This window comes from Malaclemys terrapin, chromosome 1 (genome assembly GCF_027887155.1).
Source record: "Malaclemys terrapin pileata isolate rMalTer1 chromosome 1, rMalTer1.hap1, whole genome shotgun sequence".
Lineage (NCBI taxonomy): Eukaryota > Metazoa > Chordata > Testudines > Emydidae > Malaclemys > Malaclemys terrapin.
The window spans coordinates 61,920,573-61,947,426 of record NC_071505.1 but is presented as its reverse complement, the minus strand read 5'-3'; the positions used below and the strand labels follow the sequence as shown (position 1 = coordinate 61,947,426).

The window sequence follows — 26,854 nt, the reverse complement described above, 5'->3', positions numbered from 1 at the left end:
AACCAGGAACAAGTGAGTTCTTAGCCCACTGCTACCATTGACTCACTAATTCACTAGGAAGCCTTAGGCAGATCATAACACCTGTGTAGCACTATCTACACTAGGAAATGGACCCATTACTAATAGCTACCATCTGCAATGGATACCCCTGAACCACTGAATGAAAATTATTTGACTGCTAGCATAGACAGAACAGAATCATTTTCGGTGCCATTAAAGAAAGCATTGTTTCAACATGGTAGAGAACAGGGGTTCTCAAACTGGGGGTAGAGACCTCTCAGGGGGTTGCAAGGTCAGTACATGGGGGGTTGCGAGCTGTCAAGCTCCACCCTAAACCCCGCTTGCCTCCAGCATTTATAATGGTGTTAAATATATTAAACAGTATGTTTAACTTATTAGGGGGGTCGCATTCAGAGGCTTGTGATGTGAAAGGAGTCACCAGTAAAAAAAAGTTTTAGACCCACTGTTATAGAAAGTATATGTGACTTTTTTTCTCAGTCCTATTTCATTACAGCTAATGCTAAAACTGCAGAATGACTAATACAGATTGGTATCATTCCATAGTTATTAAACTTTAAGTGATATCTGAAAATTAAAAAAGTTTAGATAAGAGCCTGTGGATCACTACAAGAAATACTGTGTAAATCCAGCATTCACCACTCTGAGCAACAGTTATTTTCGTTAAGAGGCCCTAGATAATTTCAGCTCTCTTGGTGCTTTTACCTGCATCACATATTGACTTCCACAGTAATGGAACAAATTGCATTGTTTTCAAATAAAGACAACAACTGTGACCAAATCAGCTTGAAACATGTCTCAGAGCAACAATTTGGAAACAGGTATCTATACTGCAGTTGTCCAAGAGATAAAATTTCCCATTTTCTTGGTCACTGGATCCATTAACTTCCATACCAACTTATAACACCCCCCACCAAAAAGTAAAAATTACTATTTGCCTTTCTAAAATGTGGTTATTCTCAGCTAGTTCTTTAACAACACCTTCCATTTCCTCCTTCAGTTTCTTCATACTGTATAATAAAAAGCAAAAGAAAGGTCTTCAGTGATTATAAACCGTTTTATCCACTTCATGCCAGTTTTAATGTTACATTCATTATGAAATAAATGTGTCAAAATGGTATAATAGAAACAGTTTCTCTAATAATAAAATTGGAAGAAAAAATATTCTGAAGATGCCCAAACATTAGAGTGACTCATCACAATGAAGTTTCCAGTAACTTGCAATCGTGTATAAAATAAAGGAGAAGCATATTAGGTTGGCTTGAGAACAAAATCTGACAAAAGTGATCAATGGAAACAGTGAATGGTATGATTTTTCCCTCATGCCCATAAGTACATTAGCATTCAGAAATACCAGTTTGTTTTTGTAACATACAGAAAATGCCCGACCTTTATGCAGTAGCCACTTAACTGCTTTAAAAATGGAAAGGCAAGTTAAGTCAACAATAAAAAACACACATTTTCTCTAATTCCTCTATAGAAAGCATGTGAAAGTATTACAATTATCCATCTAATTCTTACCCAAGAGTCATTTCCACTAAAGTGTTTGAACTTGGATAGATTGGATTCATTGCATGTTTGATCCCAGTGGAAGCTGCAAACGTTTTCTGTCGCAGAGCTTCTTGTAACTGCAATAAATAAATAAGGTAAGTAAGTAACATGATCACAGGCCAACAAACTGCCATGTGCATTTCAATGTCCACTTTCAAATCCCTCCTTGAAATATTCCCCTACCAAAGCCATGACAATGGTTGGGCAGCTGTGTGTGGCCTATCATGCGGAGTAGTATTGACTCCTTGTGCTCTCCCCTGTCTGTCTGTTGTATTCTCTCATCTTACACTTTGTAAGCTCTCTGGAACAGAGACAATCCCTGTTGTATGTTTGTCCAGTGCCTAGCATAAAAGGGATCTGATCCATGACTGGGGCCCCTAGGCACAAGTAACATTATTAATAAATATAGTAATTACCCTGCTCCTCTCAGACTTTTGAGTCAGGGAGATCAGCTGGATTTTCCCCTTTTTTACACTTGTGTTTTTTTAAAAGTCATTTTGTTGTACTAAAATATGTTTATTTGCCCTCAGACTTCTTTCTGTATTTGGGGACACTGTATAATTAAGACTAATACATATAATGTTTGACACATCTTTAATGAATGGTTAGATTCTGCAGAAAAAAGCAAGATATACACTTTCATGCCTCTGATTTTTCCCCAGGAACCTGGTTTTGAACTGATTCTGGTGGCTCTGAATAGATTTGCACTCCAAATGGCAACTGTCAGAATGCTAAAAAATTCAATAATTCCTACCTCAAGGCAGAGATTTTAACAGTTTCTTCCAATTTTATATTGTTCCTAAAGTATGGTTTTACTCTGAAGAATGACTGTAGAAATGGCATTGCGGGGTTTCATTGTCTTGTTCTTCAGGCACAAGACTGGGACACAAGAATCCTGGTTTAACTCTGCCACAGAGTGAGAGAGACCTTAAGCAAGTCTCTGTGGGGCCTCAATGCCCTATCTACAAAATGGGGATAATACTTCTCAACCTCAGAAGAGGGTTATGAAGATAAATTCATTAATGTTCAGGATGCTCAGATATTATGGTGATGGGAGCCACATAGAAAAGATTGATATGGAATCACTGAAAAACATCTAAAGTTGCTCAGGTTTTTTTTTAAACTGCTTTATCATGTAAACTCAGTCGGACTCTGAATCAGGTGGAGTTCTATCCAGCTCACACATCACCAGCAATACAGCTTCTACAGGCCAAACTATTGCATCTGTGCAGCCCTATTACTGTCAATAGGTTTGCATAGGTGTAAGTGGAACTTGGTAAACTATCCTGTTGATGGTGATGAGGGAAATGGAATAGAATCCTTTGCTCACTCAGTCTAAAAACTGGACATAGTTTAGGACCAGTATACCTCATTTATATAGTCCTGGTATTTGGCTACCTCTTCTTCAATATCAAAACACTGGCTGGTGAGCGTCAGTAACTGTTTCCTTAAATGAAGCATCTTTCTGGAAGCAAAAAAAAAATTATTTTAAAAAGGCAATCAGCGAAATCATGGTGCTGTCACAATGTTGAACTCTAATGAATCAATCTCTTGCCTCATCCAGTCCTCTGCCTTGTCCAAAAATGTCTCATACTTGCTGACACATTCATCTTTGAACAGAGATATGGCTTTGGTGGCATGTAAATTCAGCTTCTGCCTGCAATACAGAAATAATCAACAGAATATTGTTATATCACTTGCAGGACTTCATTCCCCAAATTATTTTTTTAAAGCTTTGAGGCATACGAGCTATATATGAAGATTTAAAATGTCTTAAATACTTTATCCAACTTATTTTGTGTGCTACTATAATGTGTTTATAGGGAATGAACTGCCAGGTTATATTTCAAAATTAATTTCCAAGATGTTCCAATTTCAAATGTCCCATTTGAGGCAAAAATTTGGCTAGTTTTAACTATTATTTACAAACTATTGTGACAAAGCTCTGTCCTTGTCTCAGTGGGTCCCACGTTTCCTGGCGGATTTCACTAGCCTCAGAGGCTCACTGTGACCCTCCATGTAGCCCTTCTCTCTCTAGAGGCAAGGGTCATAGCCTACTGAGCCATTTTCATCATAAGCCAGCAAGGGAGGTGAGGAGAAGCTACCCTCCCTTGCACAGTCTCTGTTGTCTCCCAGTCTCAGAGATTAATCAGGGGGCAAAGAGGGGGAGCCCAGGCCCACCCACTACTCCAGGCTCCAGCCCAGGGACCCTAATAGTATCAGCTATGGTAGCTGATTTTTTAGAAACAGGATGCATGCAATTTCCTGGGCCACTTCTTCACAGCAGCCCCCACTTCCTCAAGATCCACTTCACCCTTACCTCAGGGCCTCCTTCCTTGTGCCTGATATGGTTTGTACTGCTCAGTCTCTCCAACAGCACAACTTTCTCCTACAGCTCCTGACACACACGTACCTCACTGACTAACTGGGAGGCTTTTAGCTAGTTTCAGCCAGCCCTTGATTGGCTTCAGGTGTCCCAATCAACCACTATCTCCACTGCTTTCTAGAAGGATCTTAATTGACCCCAGGTGTCTTGATTAACTTGGAGCAACTGCCATTTGATTACCATGGTACCAGAGATTTGTTTAGCCTGGGGCTAACATACCTGTTCCTCACTACTTTACTATAGCCATCTGGCCTGGCCCCGTCACACTATGCACTCATACTACTTTTTCCATTTGAAATTTGAAACCTTGATTATATTTAAGGAAAGAAAATGATGGATAGAAAGGACAGAGGAGCTTCTTATTATAATTAATTATTTGTATTACCATAGTGCCTAGCAGCATCAGTCATGGACCATGACTCCACTGTGCTAGGCACTGTACTAACAGAACAAAATCACAGACCCATACCGTAATAAGTTTACAGTCTAAGCATAAGACAAGAGGTGGATACAGATGGGCAAAGAAGGAGGACACAGTCAGACAATATTGGTCAGCTTGATAGGCAGTGGTCTCAGCACTAACCATGCTTGTGTGTGTGAACTAGGAAGTGGAATCATGGGATGTGAAATTTTGAAAGACTGCAACTCCATGTCAGCTTTTAGGCTTTTACTGAATAAAGTCTTGAATGATAGCTAGTTGGTACTCTTACCTGTATGGTTTATATATGGCCAAAGTACCTGATTTCTCACTAATCTCACACAACTGTCATCCACCCAGGAAGCAGCTGAAATGAACACTGCTCACTTTCCTACCCAGTGATAAAGTGCTACAATTAAGACTGGAGTGGCCAGCCAGTAATTCTGCTACCACCAAAAAGACCAAAGATCTAGGAGCTGAGTTCTCAGACCACCAGCACTGAAGTCACTGCAGTCGTAGAACAGAAAGCAATACTTTATGCCATCCTCTAGCAATTTCTTTTTGGGAGAGTATGGAGTAAAATGAGATGTGCTCAGGATCCCAAGTGACACTTGGAGACTCCAAAGGGAAAACACTGGAGCTCCACTGGTAATAGCAAAGGCAGAACACTTTAGGGAAAGACATTCCTTAAAAGTAGCAAATTGGAAAGGAGGCAGGAATTACAAAATGTCTACTTTTATACAAGGTATTTTACATAAACATGCACTCGGACATATATATATGCCCTCAGACAAAGACCAAGTAATTAACATCCACATTTCAAGGTATATAAAGTTACCCCATCTCTAGGAAGCAGATAATTATGATTAATAAATATGCATAAAATCTCTCATCATGCTTGACAGAAATTAAAAGAAAGAAAGTTGCTGTTCGAAAGAGCTTATAATCTATATCAAACAAAGAGGAACCAGCAGGAAAGGTAACCACCAAAGATTTGTCAGGGACCTTAGCACAAGTGATATTTTTTTAAATGTAATTTTAACACTTACTTGTCAAATTTGTGGATTTGTTCCTCATTATAAGGAAGTCCTAGTATCAGAGGAAATCAAAGATATTACTGATTTAATTCTATTAATTTAACCATCATCCTACAGAATTGTTTGTTTCCTGTCTGGGTGAGTGTTAGGTAGCAAGCATGGACATTTAGTTTTTTCAGTGCAGATGTTTAAATTTATAAAATGAAAATTGTGGTTCACTTATTCCCTCAGATTCTTTTCCTAACTGTTGCCTACAGAGCACTGAGGACATATTCACTGTTGTTGGCCATCTCTCCCCATCACAATTAAAAATATCTGAACAGACTTAAGGCTGACTTGTCCTTTATACTTTTAATTATTCTTAATGTATACTAAAAATAAAATTACTTACTACGTTCTGCTTTGTCTTTCTTGAACTGATAATAAATATCTGTGATAGAACTCAGCAATACTTGTAGCTTTTCTGGACTAGAAGGGGGTGAGGGTGGGTGGAAACAAAAGGTTAATTATAATGAACGTAGGTCAGTCCAGAAATCATAATATGTTCAAGCAATGAATGTGAAGTTGTCACTTACTTTCTGTCTCTGGGATGTGTGCCTTCCTGATTTGCCCAGGTATCACTCAGCAATCCACCAGGAGACAGTTTATTTTCAGTGTCCTGAAGACTGGTCTCTATTGTTCCCCGAGAGCTAGAAAGCTGCTTAAGAACAACAGTTTCACCACTACCATTGCCAAAAATCACAAGTTATCTTGCACTTGAGATGGGATTCGGTGCATTTTCACTTTAGTATAGTTAAAATAAATAATAATAATAATACCACCACCACCTAGTCCTCACTTGACTAATTGTCTCCAACCATAGGAATATGCCTAGACAACTTATGAAGTATTTAGCAGCTCAAATGTTCACTTTAAGAACATACAAAACATGGCATTATTAGGAAAAGTGTCTTCTTTGGAATTAATATTTCTGCTAATTAACATTTATTTTCTCAATAAATAGTATCTTCTCTTTGTCTCTCTCTTTCACCTATCTTCATGCTTTTTCTCCTATGCTGCCCAATCCTGGAACTTCCTCCCTGCTTCAGTGCATCAAACTCTTTCTCCATGAAGCCTCCTAACACCAACCTTCAACCATATAAATGCTGCAACCAACCCATTACAAAAGACAAGAAAAATAAAGTAAGATAGTCTTCCTCTAGATCTCCCAATGCATTTCGTGTTGTTTATTCATACTTAACGCTACAGAAACAATACTGCTTAAAGATAGCAAGCTGTCTTTTGTTTTGGCTTGCATATCAAAAAACTATTAACTGAATTCTTATTGCATGATCTTTATTTTGTTGAGGTGCAATCCAGAAAGAACTCAGACTGACTTTCAGATTCCAGGTTGAGCATAGCTGGCAGCTAAATACACATACACACACACACACACACACTTATTTATATATATTCGTTCATAAGCTGATTTTTTTTAGTAAAAAAGGGAAGCATCAGAGAAGGGGGTTGGCTTATGAACAGGTAGGACACAGCCCCTCCCCCCAACAGAGGGGGCAAGGAGAGGCAGCACAACCAGCAGAGCCAGAAGGGAAGAGGGAAGAGACGGGGCCAGAGTCTCTCCACTTCTGGCCACGCTGCTCTCCCCCCTAGCTTCCAAAGCAGCTGCAGCTCCAGGGCTGGTAGGGTGTGGCTGCGCCACCCGTGCCTGCCAGAGCATGCTGCGGCCATGCTGCCCGGTCTGGCCTGCCGGAGTAGGCTGCAGCTGTGCTGCCCAGCCTGCCGGAGCAGCTCCAGCTAGGCCACAGACATCCTCCCCTGGGCCGCCCCAGCTAAGGTGGGAAGGGATGGGATGGGGAGAGTGTGGGGGTACCAGGCTAGGGGTGCGGTCATGTGGTGGGTGGTCACAGGGGTTATTCCCCTGACTCCCAGTTTTCCCTCCCCTCCCCCCCCCCGAAATTTCCCCATCAGTTGCTGTCCCAGCCCATCAGGGTAAGCAGCTGGCGGGCCAGGACACTTGGGGGAGGGATAGCTCAGTGGTTTGAGTATTAGCCTGCTAAACCCAGGGTTGTGAGTTCAATCCTTGAGGGGGCCATTTAGGGATCTGGGGCAAAAATCTGTCTCGGGATTGGTCCTGCTTTGAACAGGGGGTTGGACTAGATGACCTCCTGAGGTCCCTTCCAACCCTGATATTCCATGATTCTAGGTTTGCCTCCCTGCTTGCAGACACTCAAGGTAAACAAACCGTCTCGGGCAACCAGCGGCTTATCCTGATGGCCCCGGAGCCAAAGTTTGCTGACCCCTGAATTATAGAGTCTGCTTATGAATGGGTCATAAAAAATTTCCATTTTTACTTATCCATCTTGGGGGCGGTCAGCTTATAAATGAACTGGCTTATGATCGAGTATACACACACACACACACACACACTTTTAAACAGAGGAGATCTGAAGTCACTGAGCAATATCAAACATGGAACTCCACAATGTCATAAAAAATAACTTTCTAACCACATGACCTACCTAAAAAAATAGAACACCACCACCACCTTTCTATGATATTTGCCCAGGTGAATGTATTATGTGCCTACCATTTTACTTTAATATTCTGTTTCTGCAATTTGCTAATAAAATCAGTTTTTATTTCATGACAACTGGGTTCAGGAGACCAATAGTGGCAGAGAATCAACAAAGAGCCCATCAGAGACACCATCAATATATCACCCTGAGTATGAGATTCTTGGCATGGCGGAGATGTAATCGCCATCCCCAAGATGAGCCACAAGGGGGAGATAGTGTGGGCACAGGGACAGCTAAAATCTGGTAGGGCACTAGATAGGATTATATGCCATACTAGCTCTTTCTGTGAGAAGCTCAAACCTTCACTTTCTCTACATCCCACAAGAATATTCCTGGTCTGTTTTGTATCTGACAATTAAAACTATTCTATATTTTTTTCATTCTCCTATTTACATAGCCTATGGAAGAGGAACAACTTTGCTATACTACTATCCTGGGACAAATATTAAATTCTCCATTATTTAATATTTTTAAATTTCCTTTTCTAATTTAAAACTCTGCAGATTTAAAAGGACATGGTAGTGATATGATTCATACACATTTTACAAAGTATGTGAAGAACTTTGGGATCCTTCCAAATGAAATGCAAAAGAAGCACATTTAGATTTTTTTAAAGCTTTGTGCTAAGATTATTTTTCTGAGAGTCTGATAACTAGGATGACTCCTTCAGTGGACACATTGCTCTTTCCACTAGAATGTGCGTGGGAGAGGTTTTGGGGTGCCGGATCTGGACAGAGGTCACCTCGGGCAGCTCCCTGCAAGCAGCAACATGTCCCTGCTGCTCCTAGCCGGAGGCACGGCCAGGCAGCTCTGTGCGCTGCCTCCACCTGCAGGCGCTGCCCCCGCAACTCTGATTGGCTGCAGTACCCAGCCAATGGAAGCTGCGGAGCCAGCGCTCAGGGTGGGGCAGGGGCAGGGGCAGCGCATGGAACCCCCGTGGTTGTTCCTCTGCCTAGGAACGTTGACCGCAGAGCTGCTTGGCCACACCTCCACCTAGGAGCAGCAGGGGCGACTTCCCGCAAGTGGCGCTATGTCCCTGTTACTCCTAGGCAGAGTTGCGGCCAAGCAGCTCTGTGGTCAATGCTCTTAGGCAGAGGAACAACCATGGGGGTTCCATGCGCTGCCACTGTCCCACCATGAGCGCGGGCTCCGCTGCTCCCATTGGCTGGGGACCACGGCCAATCGGAGTTGCGGGGATGGCGCCTGCAGGTGGAGGCAGCGTGCAGAGCCACCTGGCCGCGCCTCCACCTAGGAGCAGCAGGGACATGGCACCACTTGTGGGGAGTCGCCTGAGGTGACCACCACTCAGATCCGACACTCTGAAAGCCCCAACCCCCGTCCTGAGCCCCATCCCACACCCAAACTCTCTCCTAGAGCCCATGCCCTATACCCGAAATGCCGATTTATAGAGCTTTCCAGTTGGTAAAGTGTCAGATAACACAGCTTTTACTGTATTTTTCTTTAGAAAATAACCGTATCACAATTTTTGTATGCTAAGAAACTCTCAGAAGAAGAGAAAAGCTGCTAAGAACATGTAGAGGTTTTCCTTTGTAGAAAGCATCTTTCAAAACTGCACCTTTGGACTTTTATGCAGATACACTCAATATTTTGAGGAGAACTTCTTATTACAATATTAGACACTTACAAGCAATAGTTTAGTATGTATCTCTGAAATTTCATCCATTTCTGTTTCCAAGTGGATCTGCATCAGATTCTTGTATCTGTCAATAAAAACATAATTCAGTTAAAAACATGACTGCTGTTCATACTTTTGTATTAAATAAACAAAGAACATGTTTTGGAGATCATTTTGTTCCCAGAACTGAAAAAAAGAAGTTAATACAATTGTCTACCCTGTTCTAACAAAAGTTAGAAAGTTAAAAAAAAATCCACCAAAATTATGTTTAACTTTGAGAAGCAATCAATTTAAAAGCTTCCCTAAACAACAAAACATTAGTTCAGTAACAGACTCTTGCCACTTCATTCCATATTTTCACTGAACCGTAAAAAAGTTTTAAACTACTTGCATTCCTAGCATTCCTGCTTTTCACTCATTACTTATAGTCTACAGAAGGCTGAAATGTCTGATATAATCACTTCAATCTATTTTTGAAATGTACCCCTTAAAAAATAGTCAAACACATCAAGCACCAGTTCTCCGACGACTATGGAAACATCTTGGAAAACCTGGGTTATAACCAAATATTATACGTAGGGCTGGTAGCACTGCCTATTAAGGTTACCCAACCACTTCCCATTATAAGACCCTGTTTTCAATTGCTTATAGCTTTGCTAAATTTTAACCCTTTGGGCTGAAATTTTCAATGCCAGGTGATTGCCTCAGACTGAATTTTTTCAGAAAGATTCAGCCAAAATGATTCTGCTGTGTCCAAGAACGAGGATAGGAAAAAACACATTGTTTGCCTGTGTTAAAAAATTCTGGTGACTTTTTTTTTGGGAGGGAGGGTGGTGGTACTTGCATCACCATACTTTGGAGCTGAGGATTTGAAATTTGGCATTGAGGTGGCCTTTGTATCAGGGATATGCCTTTTGCTTCCCCCGTGAAAATCTGCTCAAATTTGACCAAGTTATAAGCCTTTGAAAAACTGTAGTTTTCATTTGCTCAGTAAAGCAGCAAATGTGATTTGCAGCTCATATAGACATACCCACCCTACCTGTACTCTAGTTAGCTTGCTAAAAAGAGAACGGAGGATGCCATAATGCAGGTTTCAGTGTAGGCTGTACAAACCTACCCAGTCCCACTGGGTACATACTCGCTTGTGCAGCCATGCTGTGGCGTCCTCACTTCTATTTTTAGCGAGTTAGCTGGAGTACAGCAAGCATGGGTCCGTCTACATTAGCTACAAATCATACCTGCAGCTGCAGTGTATACAAACAGAGTTTAACAGCTAAAATCTCCAAACGTTCTGTCCACACTGAGCTTGCTCCAGCTTGGGGCTGAGCAGTACTTTTCCTGAAGTTACAGCTCTGGTTGCTGTGCTCCGTGGAAGGACCAGACACTAGACATAAAAACAGGAAGATTGTCTCTCCCGTTCTCAAAATGCACCCCCTACTGGGTCCAGTCAGTGTGGTAGAGGAAGTTGCCTGATTTGAATACAGAGAGTACAAGAGGCAGCCCAGCAATGGGAGTAAAGATGGGACAAGGAATCTGGGGATGCAGACTGGGACTGTAGGCTGGTGGGGGGGGGGGGGGAAATTGGGACTAGAAATTGGGGGGAGAGACTGGGACAGGTTGGGCAAAGAGACCAGTGGATGGGGGTGGAAATGTGGCAGCAGGAGAGACAGATATTATAAGCCAGGGTGTAGGGGTAAAACTGGGACCAGCTGGACAAACAGACTGGGATAAGGAGCTGGAGTAGGGAGGGACATTGAGATTGAAGCCTGGGGAAAGAGAACAGGACTGGGGAATGTGGAGCTTTGGCCGGGGAGGAGGAGAAGGGCAACAGATCAGACAAGGAGAGGGGAAGAGACTAGAACTGGGATGAAAAAATCTGAGGACTAGAGACTGTCACTTGCTACGTAAGGAGAATAGGGCTGGGATGAGAAAGAGATAGGACTCTGACAGGTACAGGTTGGGTGGGATGGGGCAAAAGTGGTCATGCTCCGGGGGAATGGGCAGAAAAGCCTGTATCCACTAGAACACACTCCTCTGCAGAGCCTGGAATGGAACCCCAAACACCTGAGTCTCACCATTCCTCTGCTCTCAGCAAATATCTGTGAAACCCATGGGGAAAGCGTTTCATCCCCCCTTAGTGCGGGTCCACATAGAGGATAACAATGTACTACTGCTATCAGTTAGGCCCAGATGCTCAAAAGGAGTTAGGTGCCTATGTCCCTATTACAGGCAGCTAAAACCTGGGTTTGGTACCATTGCAACGCACAACACCCCCCCCCCCCCCCGCCAAACCCTGCAGATGTCTACACTCGCTCTGTGCCTAAATTTTTGCACTAAAAGTTCCTTAAGTGCCTACATTTCTGCCTCTGAGCATGCACACAGCTTACTCCTGGGGGAATTCTGCATCACTGTGTGTGTCATATTTCATGTACCACGCATATTTTTAATTTTTTTTTTTTTTTTTTTGCAAAAAATAGCTTTAGCTGAAAAGTTGCTGCAGTTCCACCTTTTGCCCACCAGAAGGCGCAGTGGCGCTAGAACACAGCAACCGCTCCTGGCAAGCCCCAGCTATGATGGGAAGAGAAAGAGCCTGCCTTCTTCACAGTGCCTGTCAGGCCAGGTCGGGAGACAGACAGCTATGGGGCTGCTGAGAGGTCAGACAGGACTCATAAGGGCTAGTGGGGGACGACAGACTGAGGCAGGGGCTGAATGGGAGCGAAGGCACAGGGCCACATGGGCAGAGGGTGTAGAACTACAGGGCGGCAGGGGGATGGCTGAATGGGAGCACAAAGACACATTGGGACAGGGGCACATGTGCCTGACTGAATGGGAGAGGCTAAGGGTCAGGCAGAGTTGGCATGGGGACGCTCCCTAACAATCCCTCCCCACCCCCCAAGAACCTGTTCCATACTTTTCCCATGCATACCCAACAACCCTTCAAGTTCATACCCAGGCTCCTTCCCATCAATTACTTCCCTCTCCCTCACCTCCTCCGTTCCCCTGACTCCCCAAAGTCTTTGCATTGCTTCTGAGAAGTGTGGGAAATACGGTTCTGTACTGTAGTTTAAATGAATTATTACTCAGAGTTCTGTATTAATATGCCTAGTAAGGAATCTATTTGTCAAAAAACATTTCCTGAATTTTTTTTATCATCTTTATTGTTACAGACATACTTGCTGACAGGTATTTTGAAATAAATTACTAAAATAATTGAAACTGGTGTGATTATATTGTGTTATTTTGACAAATATAATATGCAGAATTTTAAAATATTGTGTGCAGAATTTTAAATATTTTGGTGCAGAATTCCCCCAAGAGTAACAGCTGCATCTCCGAAGGTGTCTTGTCACATATCTCCTAACTAAGTCACACAATGATTGACAAACAGGGAGAAAGATAGCGTTCAACCACCTATATCACATACAGAGTCCAAATGAAACTGAGAGCAAGTGACAGAAAATGCACATAGAAGAATGAGAATGACTGTCTAGCGTGGTGGTGAACACACTCACCCAATGCGTGGGAGACCCAGGATCCAGTTCCCGTGCTCCAATGACTAATTATTTATCCAGAGTACAACAACTTCAACAGGAGAGAATGAGGGCACTCCACATGAGACTATCCCATAACCCAATGGTTAGAGCTCTCACCTGAGAGGTGGGAAATCCCTGATCAAGTCTTCCTCCCCACCTGGTAGAGAGGGGGCAATTGAACCTGGGTCTCCTTCATCCCAGGTGAGTGCTCTAACTATTGGTCTAAAATTTAGAAAGTGGGCACCACCACCGGAAACAGCTCCTTGCTAAAACAGCGTAAGGCATCTAACTCTAAAGAGAGTACCCGATTTCCGAATCGCAAACAGGCATCTATCTCCATGAGAGGAGCAGGGTTTAGCACATACCCCTCTCATCAGCATCTCTCAGTGGCTATCTTAGGCGCCACCATGTCTAGTGTGGTGGCTTTTGCCAATTGCAGTCTAAGGTAGAGCCCTGCAGTGGGATTGGGATCCCACGGGTCCTGCAAGATCCGCTGCCATAATAGCAGGAGTGGGTAAAATGTAGTTTGTTGTGGGCAGGATCGGATTCGGGGGGGGGGGGGGGGGAGGTGACAGACTGTGGTAACTGTGGGAAAATACTAAATCTCTCATCAGTTTGTCATAAATAGAATTTCCACAATGTACAGCAAGTTTTTCTCTTTTTTAAAAATAAAGGTTTTAATACTTAAATTTAAGTGGGGTCTAGAAAGAGATTTGATGTCTATTATCACAAGAGTTTAAGTATTTTTATATGGTTTAAGCAACATTTGTTTTATTCTTTTAGTGGTAAAAATTGTGCTTGAATTCTGTTTATATATTGCTGGTGGGAGCGGGATAAAATTGCAAGAAACAATGCAGGAGCGGGTGGAAGTGGGTATTGTAGGGTGGGATAAGAGTGGGATTAAAAAAAATAGTCCTGCGCAGGGCTCTAGTCTAAGACACCTATCTCTTACCATTCATTGTAAAGGAACTTATGCTAAGGCTTTGAGAATCAGAGTGATTTTTCCAGGTATCTAACTTCTTTAAGCATTCAGCCCTCACTCCTTTAACTCAAGCAGCGGAGGTCTGTGTGGTGAATCTAAAGTTGTCAATGTGATACTACAAGATGCAATTTTCTGTTTTTCAGTTTGTTTTTTTTTTAAATTAAGGAAATCATGCAAAAAATCAGTACATTAAAATAATATTTTTAAAGTTGCAAAGACAAGCACTCAAAAATTAGGCAATGCCAGAATTAAGGCCGCCTGGGCAACCTTAATTTGACCCTGTGTGTGTATACATTATGATACAGGTTTTAATTGCATGATCACATATTGTTGACTTATAGCAAACATATATATGATGTATTAAGTATACATATTAAGCATTAATATAGCAGATATGTAGCCCAAATTAGCCTGTGCATGTTATAATCCTGTTCACTTATCCTATAATACTTTGTATCCCATAACACTTTCCATTAGCAGAAGAAAGCTTTGGCTTAAGTAGGTAGGAAAACTATCAGTATCATATAATTGTTTCCTCATAGAAACAGTAAGAGAGTTACCCTCACAAACCTATTTATCCTGGTACAAGCCTACGGGGTGTCTTCACGCCCTTTAGTACCTGGAATGCCTGTGCTCAGAACAACACTAAGGGTGCATCATGACCTGGAATGCATGGGTTCGGAACAATAGATAAAGGGGTACACCACAGTACCAGAAATAAACAAGGTAAAAAGCTGATTAATTGAATCCAGTTTCAGGTGATGCATATACCTTTTACTGGTAAAGAGGTAGGGTATAAAAAGATGGCTTTAGGGACCTAATTTAAAGGAGCACACCTTCTGCGTAAGGTGAACGTAATACTGCTGCACAGGACTGCTCTCAGGAGATTGTATTGTGCAGAACCCTTTTTCTGTACTATATTAATAAACTCAACTGAATTGGTTATTTGGTCTCTTGAATATATTTCGTAACGAAATAACAAACCAAAGTGTGGTCAGACAATCGACTATACAAATTATTAACACATACTATAATTTTCATAGGACCCCTGCCTCCTTCAGTGTACAGGACAAACCTGTTCTAGGGATGAATCAGGGTTGTATAGTGAAAGAGACTATTGTTTGTAGTATCCCAGCTTCTTCTGCAGCAGACTTTGAAGGGTGTGTAGTGAACGAGACAGAAGATTGCAGGAAGAGAAAGATGGTGTCATGGTAAAGGCATGCAACCTCAAGTGTGCAGGCACAGGCAATCTTAACTCTGGCATTTCCTAAATTGTGAATGCTTGACTTTGCAACCTTAATAATGTTCTTTTAATGTAGTTTTTTGTGTGTGTCATATTTATAGAAATATTAAAGGCAATCATGTATTACAATGTTAAAATCCACTCTCTGCAGCAGGGAGCCCAGGTCTTTAACAACCTGCTTTCATTACACTTTTATTCATCTTTAAAATCATATGCAGGGCAAGCTTATGGCTTTAGCCAGAACCATATGACTGAACTCCTACATTATTTGTCCTACCCTTTACTGTAGCTCCCTAAGCCATCAAGAGAACTCAGGCAGGGAGGGGGGAAGGAGAGAAGAGTAATACGCACTACTCAGTAGTTACTCTTCTTTCCACTAAATTAAGGAGCAGCATTCAGTGAGGTCCAAGACCACTCCTGACCTCACTTGGTGCTAGGCTACTGCCATCGGTGAAACAATTGTAATTAAAAAGTAATAACCTTTTTTGCGTGCAGATACATGGTAAATAAAGTTATCTTTAAATACAGCTGTCACTAAGAAGAAAAAACTACGAAGTCAGCCAGTTTCCACTGGCAGTGCAATGTATTTACTTCCAAAGAACAATACAGTGTTTCTACTCACATTTTCCCAGCTATCTCTATGTTCCTGTTGCAGAAATCCAGCTTGATGATAACCTCTGTCTTTTTGTGCACTGTTTCATTGTAGTCTTCCTTGATTATTTCACTGGAAAGAATAGCACCAGTCTATCAAAAAAAAAGTTTTCACTTCCTTCTTATCACATATCTTTGCCTACAGTAATCATTGCTGGTAATGGAGAGTAATATCTCTAAGATTTTACATACTGTCATAAAATTTTATTCCAATGTTCTGGCAGACATTACTTCAGTAATAGTTTAGTAGCTAGAGAGATCTTTCACAATCCTATTAACAACATGAACTACCAAAATCATTATTTAAAATTTTGAAATTCATTATTTGTCCTTGCTGGATCATATGGTCCGATACTATACTTAAATTAGAATTATCCAAACTTCTGTAGGAGCAGACTAAACTAAATAACATGGATACCTAGGATCTAGTGTTCAGAAAGTGGGTCTTCAGAGTTTCCCCTGATGAGGGAGGAGGAAACATTTGAGAGACTGTGAAAGTCTACTCATACTCATGGTCGAGGGGAAGGAAGAAAGCTTCAGAAGTCATTGGAAGCCCACAAAATTATGCAATGTGTGAACGACCAGAACAAGTCTTGGTAAAGAAACCATGCCCAGCAAAATTCAATCAATCAATCACTTACATTAACCATCGTATTCCTTTTCGCATTAATTCCTGGTAAAGCAGCAAAGCATTGGCAACTCTACAGGCATAGCATACAACACCTGTTACTGCCTGACAGAGAAATAAACAATATCAGTACTAATTCAGTGCTCACAATACTGTAGTTTGTTTCAAGTCAATGGATCACAAGAAAGCAACATTGATTAATATTAGAAGAAATTAGAACATGAAGATGGTAACAAAAAAATGGGGTAACTTTGCCCATAAATTAGTGTGTACGGGGGGGAATAGTTAAAGCAAAGATGAGTTTTCCATTACACTGAAATTTCACGGTCTTTGTTAGGGATGAAAATAAGTCTGTCATAATCAAAGTTATACCACATACTCTTGATGTTCAGATTTAATTTTCTGGAAAGTTACAAGTAAATGTGTTCAGTAGTGTATAGGAATGTAAAGAATTTTTTTTTAAAATAATACATTTTCAAAATTGTAGGGCTGCGGTCCCATTTTTTGGCATCCACCCAATTCTGCTTATAAACTTTGTTTTAACACTTGGAATTTTAGGTAAATGTACATCTAAACAAAATCTCAAGCAGAAGCTAGTTTAACTTTTATTTTAATTAAAAGTTATTGATATTATTACTCATAGCTTACCACTTATGCCATGGACTATGATGAGTACAATTTCAAATATCAGTACTTTGAAAGACTTTAGGAGGCCTATAGGGAGAAATACTTATCACTTTTGCACACTTTGGGAGATGCACATGAACAGAGTTCTTCACAGGGGCACAAATTTTGCAGCTACCATATAAGTGACTCAGTGAAGTCAACAGTAGATTGACACTACAGCTACAGAATAAGGCCTGAAAGTGGACTCTCTACTACTTTTCTCCTATGGAGTTCTGTCAGGCAGGGGAGATTCAGAAACCCTGTAGGAAAGAAACATCAGAGATTTCACTCTTTTGCAGAGTCCCTGAGACTCTGCTGCAGAGTTCGGGAAAGGAACTTCTTATTTCTCTCCTGCTTAGCATCACAGGGGAAGACAATCTCAGATCTGCTTCTCTTCTAACCTTAGAAGGTCTCCTATGCACATAACTCAATATGAAATTTTATACACAAATATTTATTAAGTTAATTTTTTTAATACTTATTGTTTAAATAAAAATCAGAACTTTTCAGATTAAAAACTTATTTATCAGAAAGTTGTCTAACCTGTAGGGTATTTTTAAAAAAATCTTTTTTTATAAGGCTAGATGATTTTCTGCAATAACCTTGACTTTCAAATATTTTTATTTTGTCTAGGATAACAGACCACGAAAGACCACCAGTTAATTGATTTTTTTACCCTTTAAATAAATATTCACCTACCATTAACTATGCACTGTACAGTATTGTATATTATAGCAAATGTTTCTTCTGAAGGGGGGGTGGTTAGGAAAACATTTTCTTTCACTGTAAATGAACTCAACTTGTATAAATCCATTAGACATATAAACCTACTATAAACTGGTTTTCAACCTGTGGTCTGAAGACCTTTGGGGGTCCGCAGATGGTTTATGATTTTCAAAAGGGTCCACAACTCCATTTGAAATATTTAGGAGTTGACAAATGAAAAAAGGTTGAAACCCACTGTAGTATAATAAATCTTAATTCAGCCCTTTCTCAGGAAAAACTCCCATTGATTTCAATGCAAGTTTTGCTTGAGCAATGATTTTGGGATTTGGTCCTTAATTTCTTCAGCACTGACTTTCCCCTCAGGAAAATCACAAACCAGGAAAATGCAGATGAGGAATAATAATGCACAGCACTTATATAATGCTTTTTGCCTTCAAAGCATTTTACAACAATTTGCCACTTAAAACTGATAGTTTAATCTAAACCTAAGGTACTAATTGAGAGAAAGAGTGAATATATATGTCATTTGATATCCTCTCTCACACACACACACACGCACACACACACACACACACACACACACACACACAAAAAACCCATTAAAAAAGACCAACAAGATGGCTGGTATTATTCAATTCAACATTAGGTAGCTTTAGTTTATTTGAGATAGCAATTTAATTCTAGTTCTAGTTAAATAAATACTCACTTTAGCCATACTGGCATCACTGTCCAAGTCATACCGCTGATGTACTTTAGGAAGTGAAACTGAAACATAAAAGAGATGGACTTTTATTTTACATTTCATATGTAATAAATCTGTAATACATTAGTGAATACACAATATACATTTTGGTTTAGAAACATTTCTTTTGTGTGTTCAGTGAAACATCAAATTTAATATGAACTGCTTCTGTTAACAGACTAGAAAGACTAATCAGAGTTCAAGAACACTTGAATTTCCAGATATTACTGGAAATTAGAATAAGATTAGTTAGGAGTGCTATTTTATAAAATTCCTTTCAACTTATTTAAATATTGTGGCTCACAAAAGGATTTTAGAATTCTATGCACATTACTAAATCCTACCTATATTAGTGCTTAGGGGCCAGGACTTTTAAAATAATTATCTAAAATTAGATTTTAAATCCATATTTAAGCATCAAAATAAGTGGCCTGATTTTTTTGAGTACTGAGCACCCAACAGCATCTTTTGATGTCAATGAGAAGTGATGGACACTCCACACTTAGAAAAATCCGGCCTGTTTAGGTGCCTAAATATGGACAAACTCTTGATCCAAGTTTTTAATATATTTATCAGAGGCCAGAAATATTCAGTAATCAAACCTATTTTCAAAGAACATTTATAAGCAGCCTAATCTTGTTTATTTAAGAACAGGCAGAAAAGACTTTAACATACTTTCTTCATAGATTAATCCTACGATGTTCACAGCCTCTCTGCTTACTATAATTATAGGATTTTCTTCAGTGGTTTTGGGAAAATGTTGTGCCAATCTTCCAGGCTCTAGTACTAAACGGCGGCCTTCGTATATCAGTTCTTGGTTCTGAGAAGTTATTTTTGTCTGTTTGTAGACCAATTCATGAAATATGGCAGCTCTGTAAGAAAAACATTACACTTAGGAAACAACCAGATCAAAGTCACTAAAATGTAACAGGATGCAAACAATTCATAAATTTTTTTTTAAACATACCTTTTATATTGGTTTTGTTCCTATATAAATTATTAGATTTATACATATAATAAACAGTGCGCAGCCTAGCTAAGGCACTGGGAAGTCCTGCATAAATTACAAAAATAAAATTAAATTGCCTGCAGAACACCAAACTCCTTTCCACACATCGGATTTCTCTCAAAGGCCCATCTCTGCAACAGCCTGCATAAATAGATATGTTTTGAAGGGCAACAGAATAGGGTGACTTTGGACCCAGTGAGGGAAGCCTAACCCAGAGCTTGGATCCTCTCACAGAAAACACTCTACTTTCAGCCCCTCTCTTAAATTGACAGGGAGTCAGCTCTACTGATCGCAAGTGTGGCAGTATGGCACACGGAGAGAGGCAGTGTCTCAAGAAGCAAAGTCACAGAACATTTAGGGCTTTTATATATCAAACTCAGCACCTTAAATGCTGGGGATCGTGGCGGACCTCTTAATGATCTTTCCAAATACTGTTTGTACTGTTAGCTAACTATTGTAAAGCACTTTGGATAAGAGCACTTTATTAAAAAAATGTAAAAGACGTTGGGATGTGGGGTCTGGCCAGGACTTAGGATGCGGGAGGGGGCTCAGGGCTGGGGGTGCAGGGTCTGGGAGGGAGTTAGGGTGCAGGAGCGGGCTGGGGGTTGGGGTGCAGGGTCTGGCCAGGAGTTAGGGTGAGGGAGGGGGCTCAGGGTTGGGGCAGGAGGTTGGGGCGTGGAGCGCTTACCTGGGGCAGCTCCTGTTTGGTGTAAGGGGTGCAGGTGGGAATGGGGGGGGGGGGGGGGGTTTGCAGGAGCTCCTGTTTGGTGCTCAGGGTGGGGGTGGGGATATGGGGGAGTGCAGGAGTCAGGGTGTGACGTTATTGATATAATCTGGGACCATACTGAAAATGGTTGCAACCAAAGTCCTGTAGTGGCACCAAATCTTGTATAAAGGGGGTCAAATGAAGTGTCTAAGACAAGGTTATGGTTTGCTGGTTATGATTATGCTGTCTATATGTGTGTATCAATTTTGTAGTTGAAGTTATGAATATTGGCTCTATACGGTCTGTATTTCAAACTTATGCTATGCTCTTGGGAGACATCCCAGACAAGTTGGTGTGAGCTCTGCCTAGCCTGCTTGATGGCCCATTAAGGATCATCAGCTATACAACTGACCCATTGAGAGAAGGCAAATACGCCTTGCAAGTCAGCAAAGTATGCAGGAACTGGCCCATGTGACTCTAAACTCCACTTTGCTGTAATTTTCCACAGTAAGGACAAAGAGGTGTTCTTACATCTGGAAAAGACTACAAAAGGCTGATGCCTCTCCTCCATCTTGTCTTCAATCCTGCTTCTTACCTCTGGAGGGACTTGGCTGCAAACTGAAGCTCTGAACAAAGGACTGAGGACCCATCCCAGCTGGGGATGTACTCCAGAGACTTGATTTTGAACCTGCAGTTTATTTCATCACTGCTACAAGCCTGAACCAAGAACTTTGCCATTACTGTATGTAATTGATTCCATTTAACCAATTCTAGCTCTCATCTATATCTTTTTTCCTTTTCTGAATAAACCTTTAGATTTTAGATTCTGAAGGATTGGCAACAGCGTGATTTGTGGGTAAGATCTGATTTGTATATTGACCTGGGTCTGGGGCTTGATCCTTTGGATCAGGAGAACCTTTTTTCTTTTAATGGGGTATTGGTTTTCATACCCATTTGTCCCCATAGCGAGTGGCACTGGTGGTGATACTGGGAAACTGGAGTGTCTAAGGGAATTGCTTGTGTGACTTGTGGTTAGCCAGTGGAGTGAGACCAAAGTCCTCTTTGTCTGGCTGGTTTGGTTTGCCTTAAAGTTGGAAAAACCCAAGCCTAGGGCTGTAACTACCCTGTTTTAAGAGATTTGTCCTGAATTGGCACTCTCAGTTGGGTCCCGCCAGAACCACATCGTTACACAGGGTGTGGGGGGTGCAGGAGTCAGGGCAGGGTGTGTGGAGGTGTGGGCTCGGGTCGTGGGGGTGCTCCCAGCCCCATGTCCTGAGCAGCTCATGGCAGGGGGCTGGGGGGGGTGTATGTGTAGGGGAGTGCAGGGGCCCCGCCTTTGCTCCACCCTGCCCCGATTCCACCCCCTTCCCCAAGGCCCCGCCCCTACCTCTTCGCCACCTCCTCCCCCGAGAATGCTGCGGCTCCGCTCCTCCCCCTCCCTTCCAGAGCACCAGCAAACAGCTGTTCGGTGGCAGGGGAAGCGCTGGGAGGGGATGGGGGTGGGGTGGGAACGCGGCACACTCACGGGAGAGGTGAGGGAGGGGGGAGCTTGGGTGCTAGTGGGTGCGGCCGGAACCTACCCTGCAGCAGAAACCCCAGGAGCCAGCAGGACCAAGCTTCTGCCCCCGCAGGAGACAGCGGTGGGGGGAGAAGAGCTGGTGGGGCCTTACTGCAGCCCAAGCAGAGTGGGTTGGGCTGGGGCCCCTTTGGAGCCTGGGCCTGGCGCCATGGTAAACCCAGTACTGAGTAGAGGGGTGATGTATGTGTAATATGATGCTATAAATGTGGCGTATAGATCTCTAAAGGTGGTGGGGAAACAATGTAAATAAACTACATGGTGGGAACAACAATTGAAAGTCTCCAAGTAGTCTGTGTAGACACAGCAGAAGACAGGAGTGGGACCTTGCCCTGTCACAATTTCTTTGAGAACATAGTACTTGGGCTCTGTTGCCAAAGGGTGAATCACAGAGAAAAAGAAAGGGACAAACCAATAAGAGGCCAGAACAAAAAGATAACGTACACACACACACACACAGTGCTTGACATAGGAGGGCCGTACAAGCTTGCAGCACACCACATCATCATACATTTCTCTTGCCCCCAACCAGATAACTGTCAAGGAATGGCTACTGAATCTGTCATACTGATGTGATCTGAAGTCACAGCATTATTTGCCTGGATAAAACAGAAGTAGTGAAAATATGGAAAGAATGCTTACGTATTATAGCTGTGAATATAAACTTTGTGTAAGGTCATTTGCTGTAGTGAAAAGACATGAATTATTCTTCGGTGGAGCATGTCATTGGTCTCTGCAAAAAACTGGTCAAATCCCCAGCATTTTTCCTGATCTGCTTCAAGAATATTTGCAAGAACAGGCGTGAGCAGTACTTGCAGGCCCCTGTGGATACACAAAAAAGAGACACCACAAGTTGGAATGTTTCTCATTCTGACATTATATAAGATCTCCCTATTGGACAGATCACAAGTAGGACATTTTTGTGCTTTGAGAAATTCTACAAACTTCCTTTCCTTTACTGTTTGACAGTTTCTGTTCAACAACATTGCCCAGTGTTTTTCCTGAATAGGGACATTACATACCATAATCACTTTTTTGAAATTTGAGTACCAAATATTTTACCTTTGTAATTTGGCAAATATTGAATCCTAATTTCATCATGAAGGCAGGGATAGGGGCAAGAAGCACTCAAAGAAATGGTCGTAAGTAAACAGAATGAATTCAATAAGGACAAATGCAAAGTACTCCACTTAGGAAGGAAGAATCAGTTGAACACATACAAAATGGGAAATGACTGCCTCGGAAGGAGTACTGTGGAAAGGGATCTGGGGGTCAGAGTGGATTACAATCTAAATGAGTCAGCAGTGTAGCACTGTTGCAAAAAAAGCAAACATTATTTTGGGACGTATTAGCAGGAGTGTTGTAAGCAAGACACAAGTAGTAATTCTTTTGCTCTACTTCGTGCTGATTAGGCTTCAACTGGAGTATTGTGTCCAGTTGTGGAGGCCACATTTCAGGAAAGATGTGGACAAATTGTGATACGATTTAGTTGGGGTTGCTCTTACTTTGAGCAGGGGATTGGACTAGATGACCTCCTGAGGTCTCTTCCAGCTCTAATTTTCTATGATTCTAAATTGGAGAAAGTCCAGTGAAGAGCAACAAAAATGATTAAAGGTCTAGAAAACATTACCCTATGAGGGACGATTGAAAAAACTGGGTTTGTTTAGTCTGGAGAAGAGAAGACAGAGGGGGGACATGATAACAGTTTTCAAATACATAAAAGGTTGTTACAAGGAGGAGGGAGAAAAAATATTCTCCTTAACCTCTGAGGATAGGAAAAGAAAAAATGGGCTTAAATTGCAGCAAGGGTAGTTTAGGTTGGTCTGGGTAAGGATAAAAAGGGTAAAAAAAAAACAAGGGTGATATCATGGTAGGAGTCTACTACAGACCACGAAACCAGGAAGAAAAGGTGGATGAGGTTTTTTTTAAACAACTAACAAAATCATCCAAAACACAGGACTTGGTGGTGATGGGAGACTTCAACTAACCAAACATCTGTTGGAAAAATAAGACAGCAGGACACAGATTATCCAACAAGTTCTTGGAATGTATTGAAGACAATTTTTTATTTTGGAAGGTGGAGAAAGCTACTGAGGGGAGGCTGTTCTAGATTTGATTTTGACAAATAGGGAAGAACTGGTTGAGAATTTGAAAGTGGAAGGCAACTTGGATGAAAGTGATCATGAAATGGTAGAGTTCATGATTCTATGGAATGGTAGGAGGGAGAACAGCACAATAAAGACAATGGATTTCAAGAAGGCAGACTTTAGCAAACTCAGGGAGTTGGTAGGTAAAATTCCATGGGAAGCAAGTCTAAGGGGAAAAACAATTGAAGACAGTTGGCAGTTTTTCAGAGAGACATTATTAAGGCCAAAGAGCAAACTATCCCATTGCATAGGAAAGATAGGAAGTATGGCAAAAGACCACCCTGGATTAACCAGGAGATTTTCAATGATCTAAAACTCAAAAAAGAGTCCTACAAAAAGCGACAGGTTTCAGAGTAGCAGCCATGTTAGTCTGTATCGGCAAAAAGAACAGAAGTACTTGTGGCACCTTAGAGACTAACAAATTTATTTGAGCAGAAGCTTTCATGGGCTACAAAAAGTGGAAACTCGGTCAATTTACAAAGGATGAATATAAACAAATTACACAAGTATGTAGGGACAAAATTAGAAAAGCCAAAGCACAAACCGAGATCAAACTAGCTAGGGACATAAAAGGAAACAAGAAAACATTCTACAAATACATTAGAAGCAAGAGGAAGACCAATGACAGAGTAGGTCCGTTACTCAATGAGGGGGGAAAGACAACAACAGAAAATGTGGGAATGGCAGAGGTGTTTAATGACTTCTTTGTTTTGGTTTTCACCAAGAAGGTTGGTGGCGATTGGATGTCTAACATAGTGAATGCCAGTGAAAATGAGGTAGGTAGTATCGAAGTCTAAAATAGGGAAAGAACAAGTCAAAAATTACTTAGACAAGTTAGATGTCTTCAAATCACCAGGACCTGATGAAATGCATCCTAGAATACTCAAGGAGCTGACTGAGGAGATATCTGAGCCATTAGCAATTACCTTTGAAAAGTCATGGAAGACGGGAGACATTCCAGAAGACTGGAAAAGAGCAAATATAGTGCTCAATCTATTAAAAGGGAAATAAGGACAACCCAGGGAATTACAGACCAGTCAGCTTAACTTCTGTACCCGGAAAGATAATAGAGCAAATAATTAAGCAATCAATTTGCAAACACCTAGAAGATAATAAGGTGATAAATAACAGTCAGCATGGATTTGTCAAGAACAAATCGTGTCAAACCAACCTGACAGCTTTCTCTGACAGGGTAACAAGCCTTGTGGATAGGACAAAAGCGGTAGATGTGGTATATCTTGACCTTAGTAAGGCTTTTGATACTCTTTCGCATGACCTTCTCATAAACAAAATGGGGAAATCCAACCTAGATGGAGCTAGTATAAGGTAGGTGCATAACCGGTTGGAAAATCGTTCCCAGAGAGTAGTTATCAGTGGTTCACAGTCATGCTGGAAGGGCATAATGAGTGGGGTCCTGCAGGGATTGGTTCTGGGTCCAGTTCTGTTCAATATCTTCATCAATGATTTAGATAATGGCAAAGAGAGTACACTTATAAAGTTTGCGGACGATACCAAGCTGGGAGGGGTTGCAAGTGCTTTGGAGGATAGGATTAAAATTCAAAATGATCTGGACAAACTGGAGAAATGGTCTGAAGTAAATAGGATTATATTTAATAAGGACAAATGCAAAGTACTCCACTTAGGAAGGAACTATCAGTTGCTCACATACCAAACTGGAAAAGGACTGTCTAGGAAGGAGTACTGTGGAAAGGGATCTGGGGGTATTAGTGGATCACAAGCTAAATATGAGTCAACAGTGTAATGCTTTTGTAAAAAAAAGCAAACATCATTCTGGGATGTATTAGCAGGAGTATTGTAAGCAAGACACGAAAAGTGATTCTTCCGCTCTAGTTTGCGCTGATTAGGCCTCAACTGGAGTACTGTGTCCAGTTCTGGGTGCAACGTTTCAGGAAAGATATGGACAAACTGGAGAAAGTCCAGAGAAGAGCAACAAAAATTATTAAAGGTCTAGAAAACACGACCTATGAGGGAAGATTAAAAAAATTAGGTTCGCTTAGTCTGGAGAAGAGAAGACTGAGAAACATGATAACAGTTTTCAAGTACATAAAAGATTGTTACAAGGAGGAGGTAGAAAAATTGTTGTTCTTCAACTCTGAGGATCGGATAAGAAGCAATGGGCTTAAATTGCAGCAAGGGCGGTTTAGGTTGAACATTAGGAAAAACTTCCTAACTGTCAGAGTGGTTAAACACTGGAATAAATTGCCTAGGGAGGTGGTAGAATCTCCCTCATTGGAGATGTTTAAGAGCAGGTTAGGCATACACCTCTCAGGGACGGTCTAGATAATACTTAGCCCTGCAATGAGTGCAGGGGACTAGACTAGAAGACCTCTCGAGGTCTCTTCCAGTCCCACAACTCTATGATTCTATGGAAATTTCAAGTGATTACTTTAAAGTGGGGCAGCAGCCATCTTAAGTACACCTCTACCCCGATATAACGCGGTCCTCGGGAGACAAAAAATCTCACTGCGTTATAGGTGAGACTGCGTTATATTGAACTTGCTTTGCTCCCCCCGTTCCTTGTTCCCTGACCGCCCCCCTCCAGAGACCCTCGTCCCTAAATCACCCCCAGGATCCCACTCCCTACCCAACCCCCCTGCTCCCT

General features: G+C 41.5%; 1 protein-coding gene across 4 annotated transcripts in view; it reads right to left on the bottom strand.

Moving 5' to 3' along the window:
• TBK1 (TANK binding kinase 1) overlaps positions 1-26,854 on the bottom strand; it is a 60,456-nt gene that overhangs the window by 4,920 nt on the left and 28,682 nt on the right. For 3 of the 4 annotated variants that reach the window (XM_054025551.1, XM_054025542.1, XM_054025560.1), the window contains exons 8-20: positions 22,727-22,906; positions 19,469-19,665; positions 18,758-18,816; positions 16,673-16,764; positions 16,003-16,104; positions 9,632-9,707; positions 5,986-6,110; positions 5,802-5,878; positions 5,423-5,462; positions 3,125-3,226; positions 2,938-3,034; positions 1,540-1,646; positions 957-1,028 (exon numbers count right to left, since the gene is read on the bottom strand). In XM_054025551.1, coding sequence (XP_053881526.1) covers positions 957-1,028; positions 1,540-1,646; positions 2,938-3,034; positions 3,125-3,226; positions 5,423-5,462; positions 5,802-5,878; positions 5,986-6,110; positions 9,632-9,707; positions 16,003-16,104; positions 16,673-16,764; positions 18,758-18,816; positions 19,469-19,665; positions 22,727-22,906 — 1,326 coding nt within the window. The remainder of the gene's footprint in view (positions 1-956; positions 1,029-1,539; positions 1,647-2,937; positions 3,035-3,124; positions 3,227-5,422; positions 5,463-5,801; positions 5,879-5,985; positions 6,111-9,631; positions 9,708-16,002; positions 16,105-16,672; positions 16,765-18,757; positions 18,817-19,468; positions 19,666-22,726; positions 22,907-26,854) is intronic. The other variant, XM_054025572.1, reaches the window with a different exon arrangement.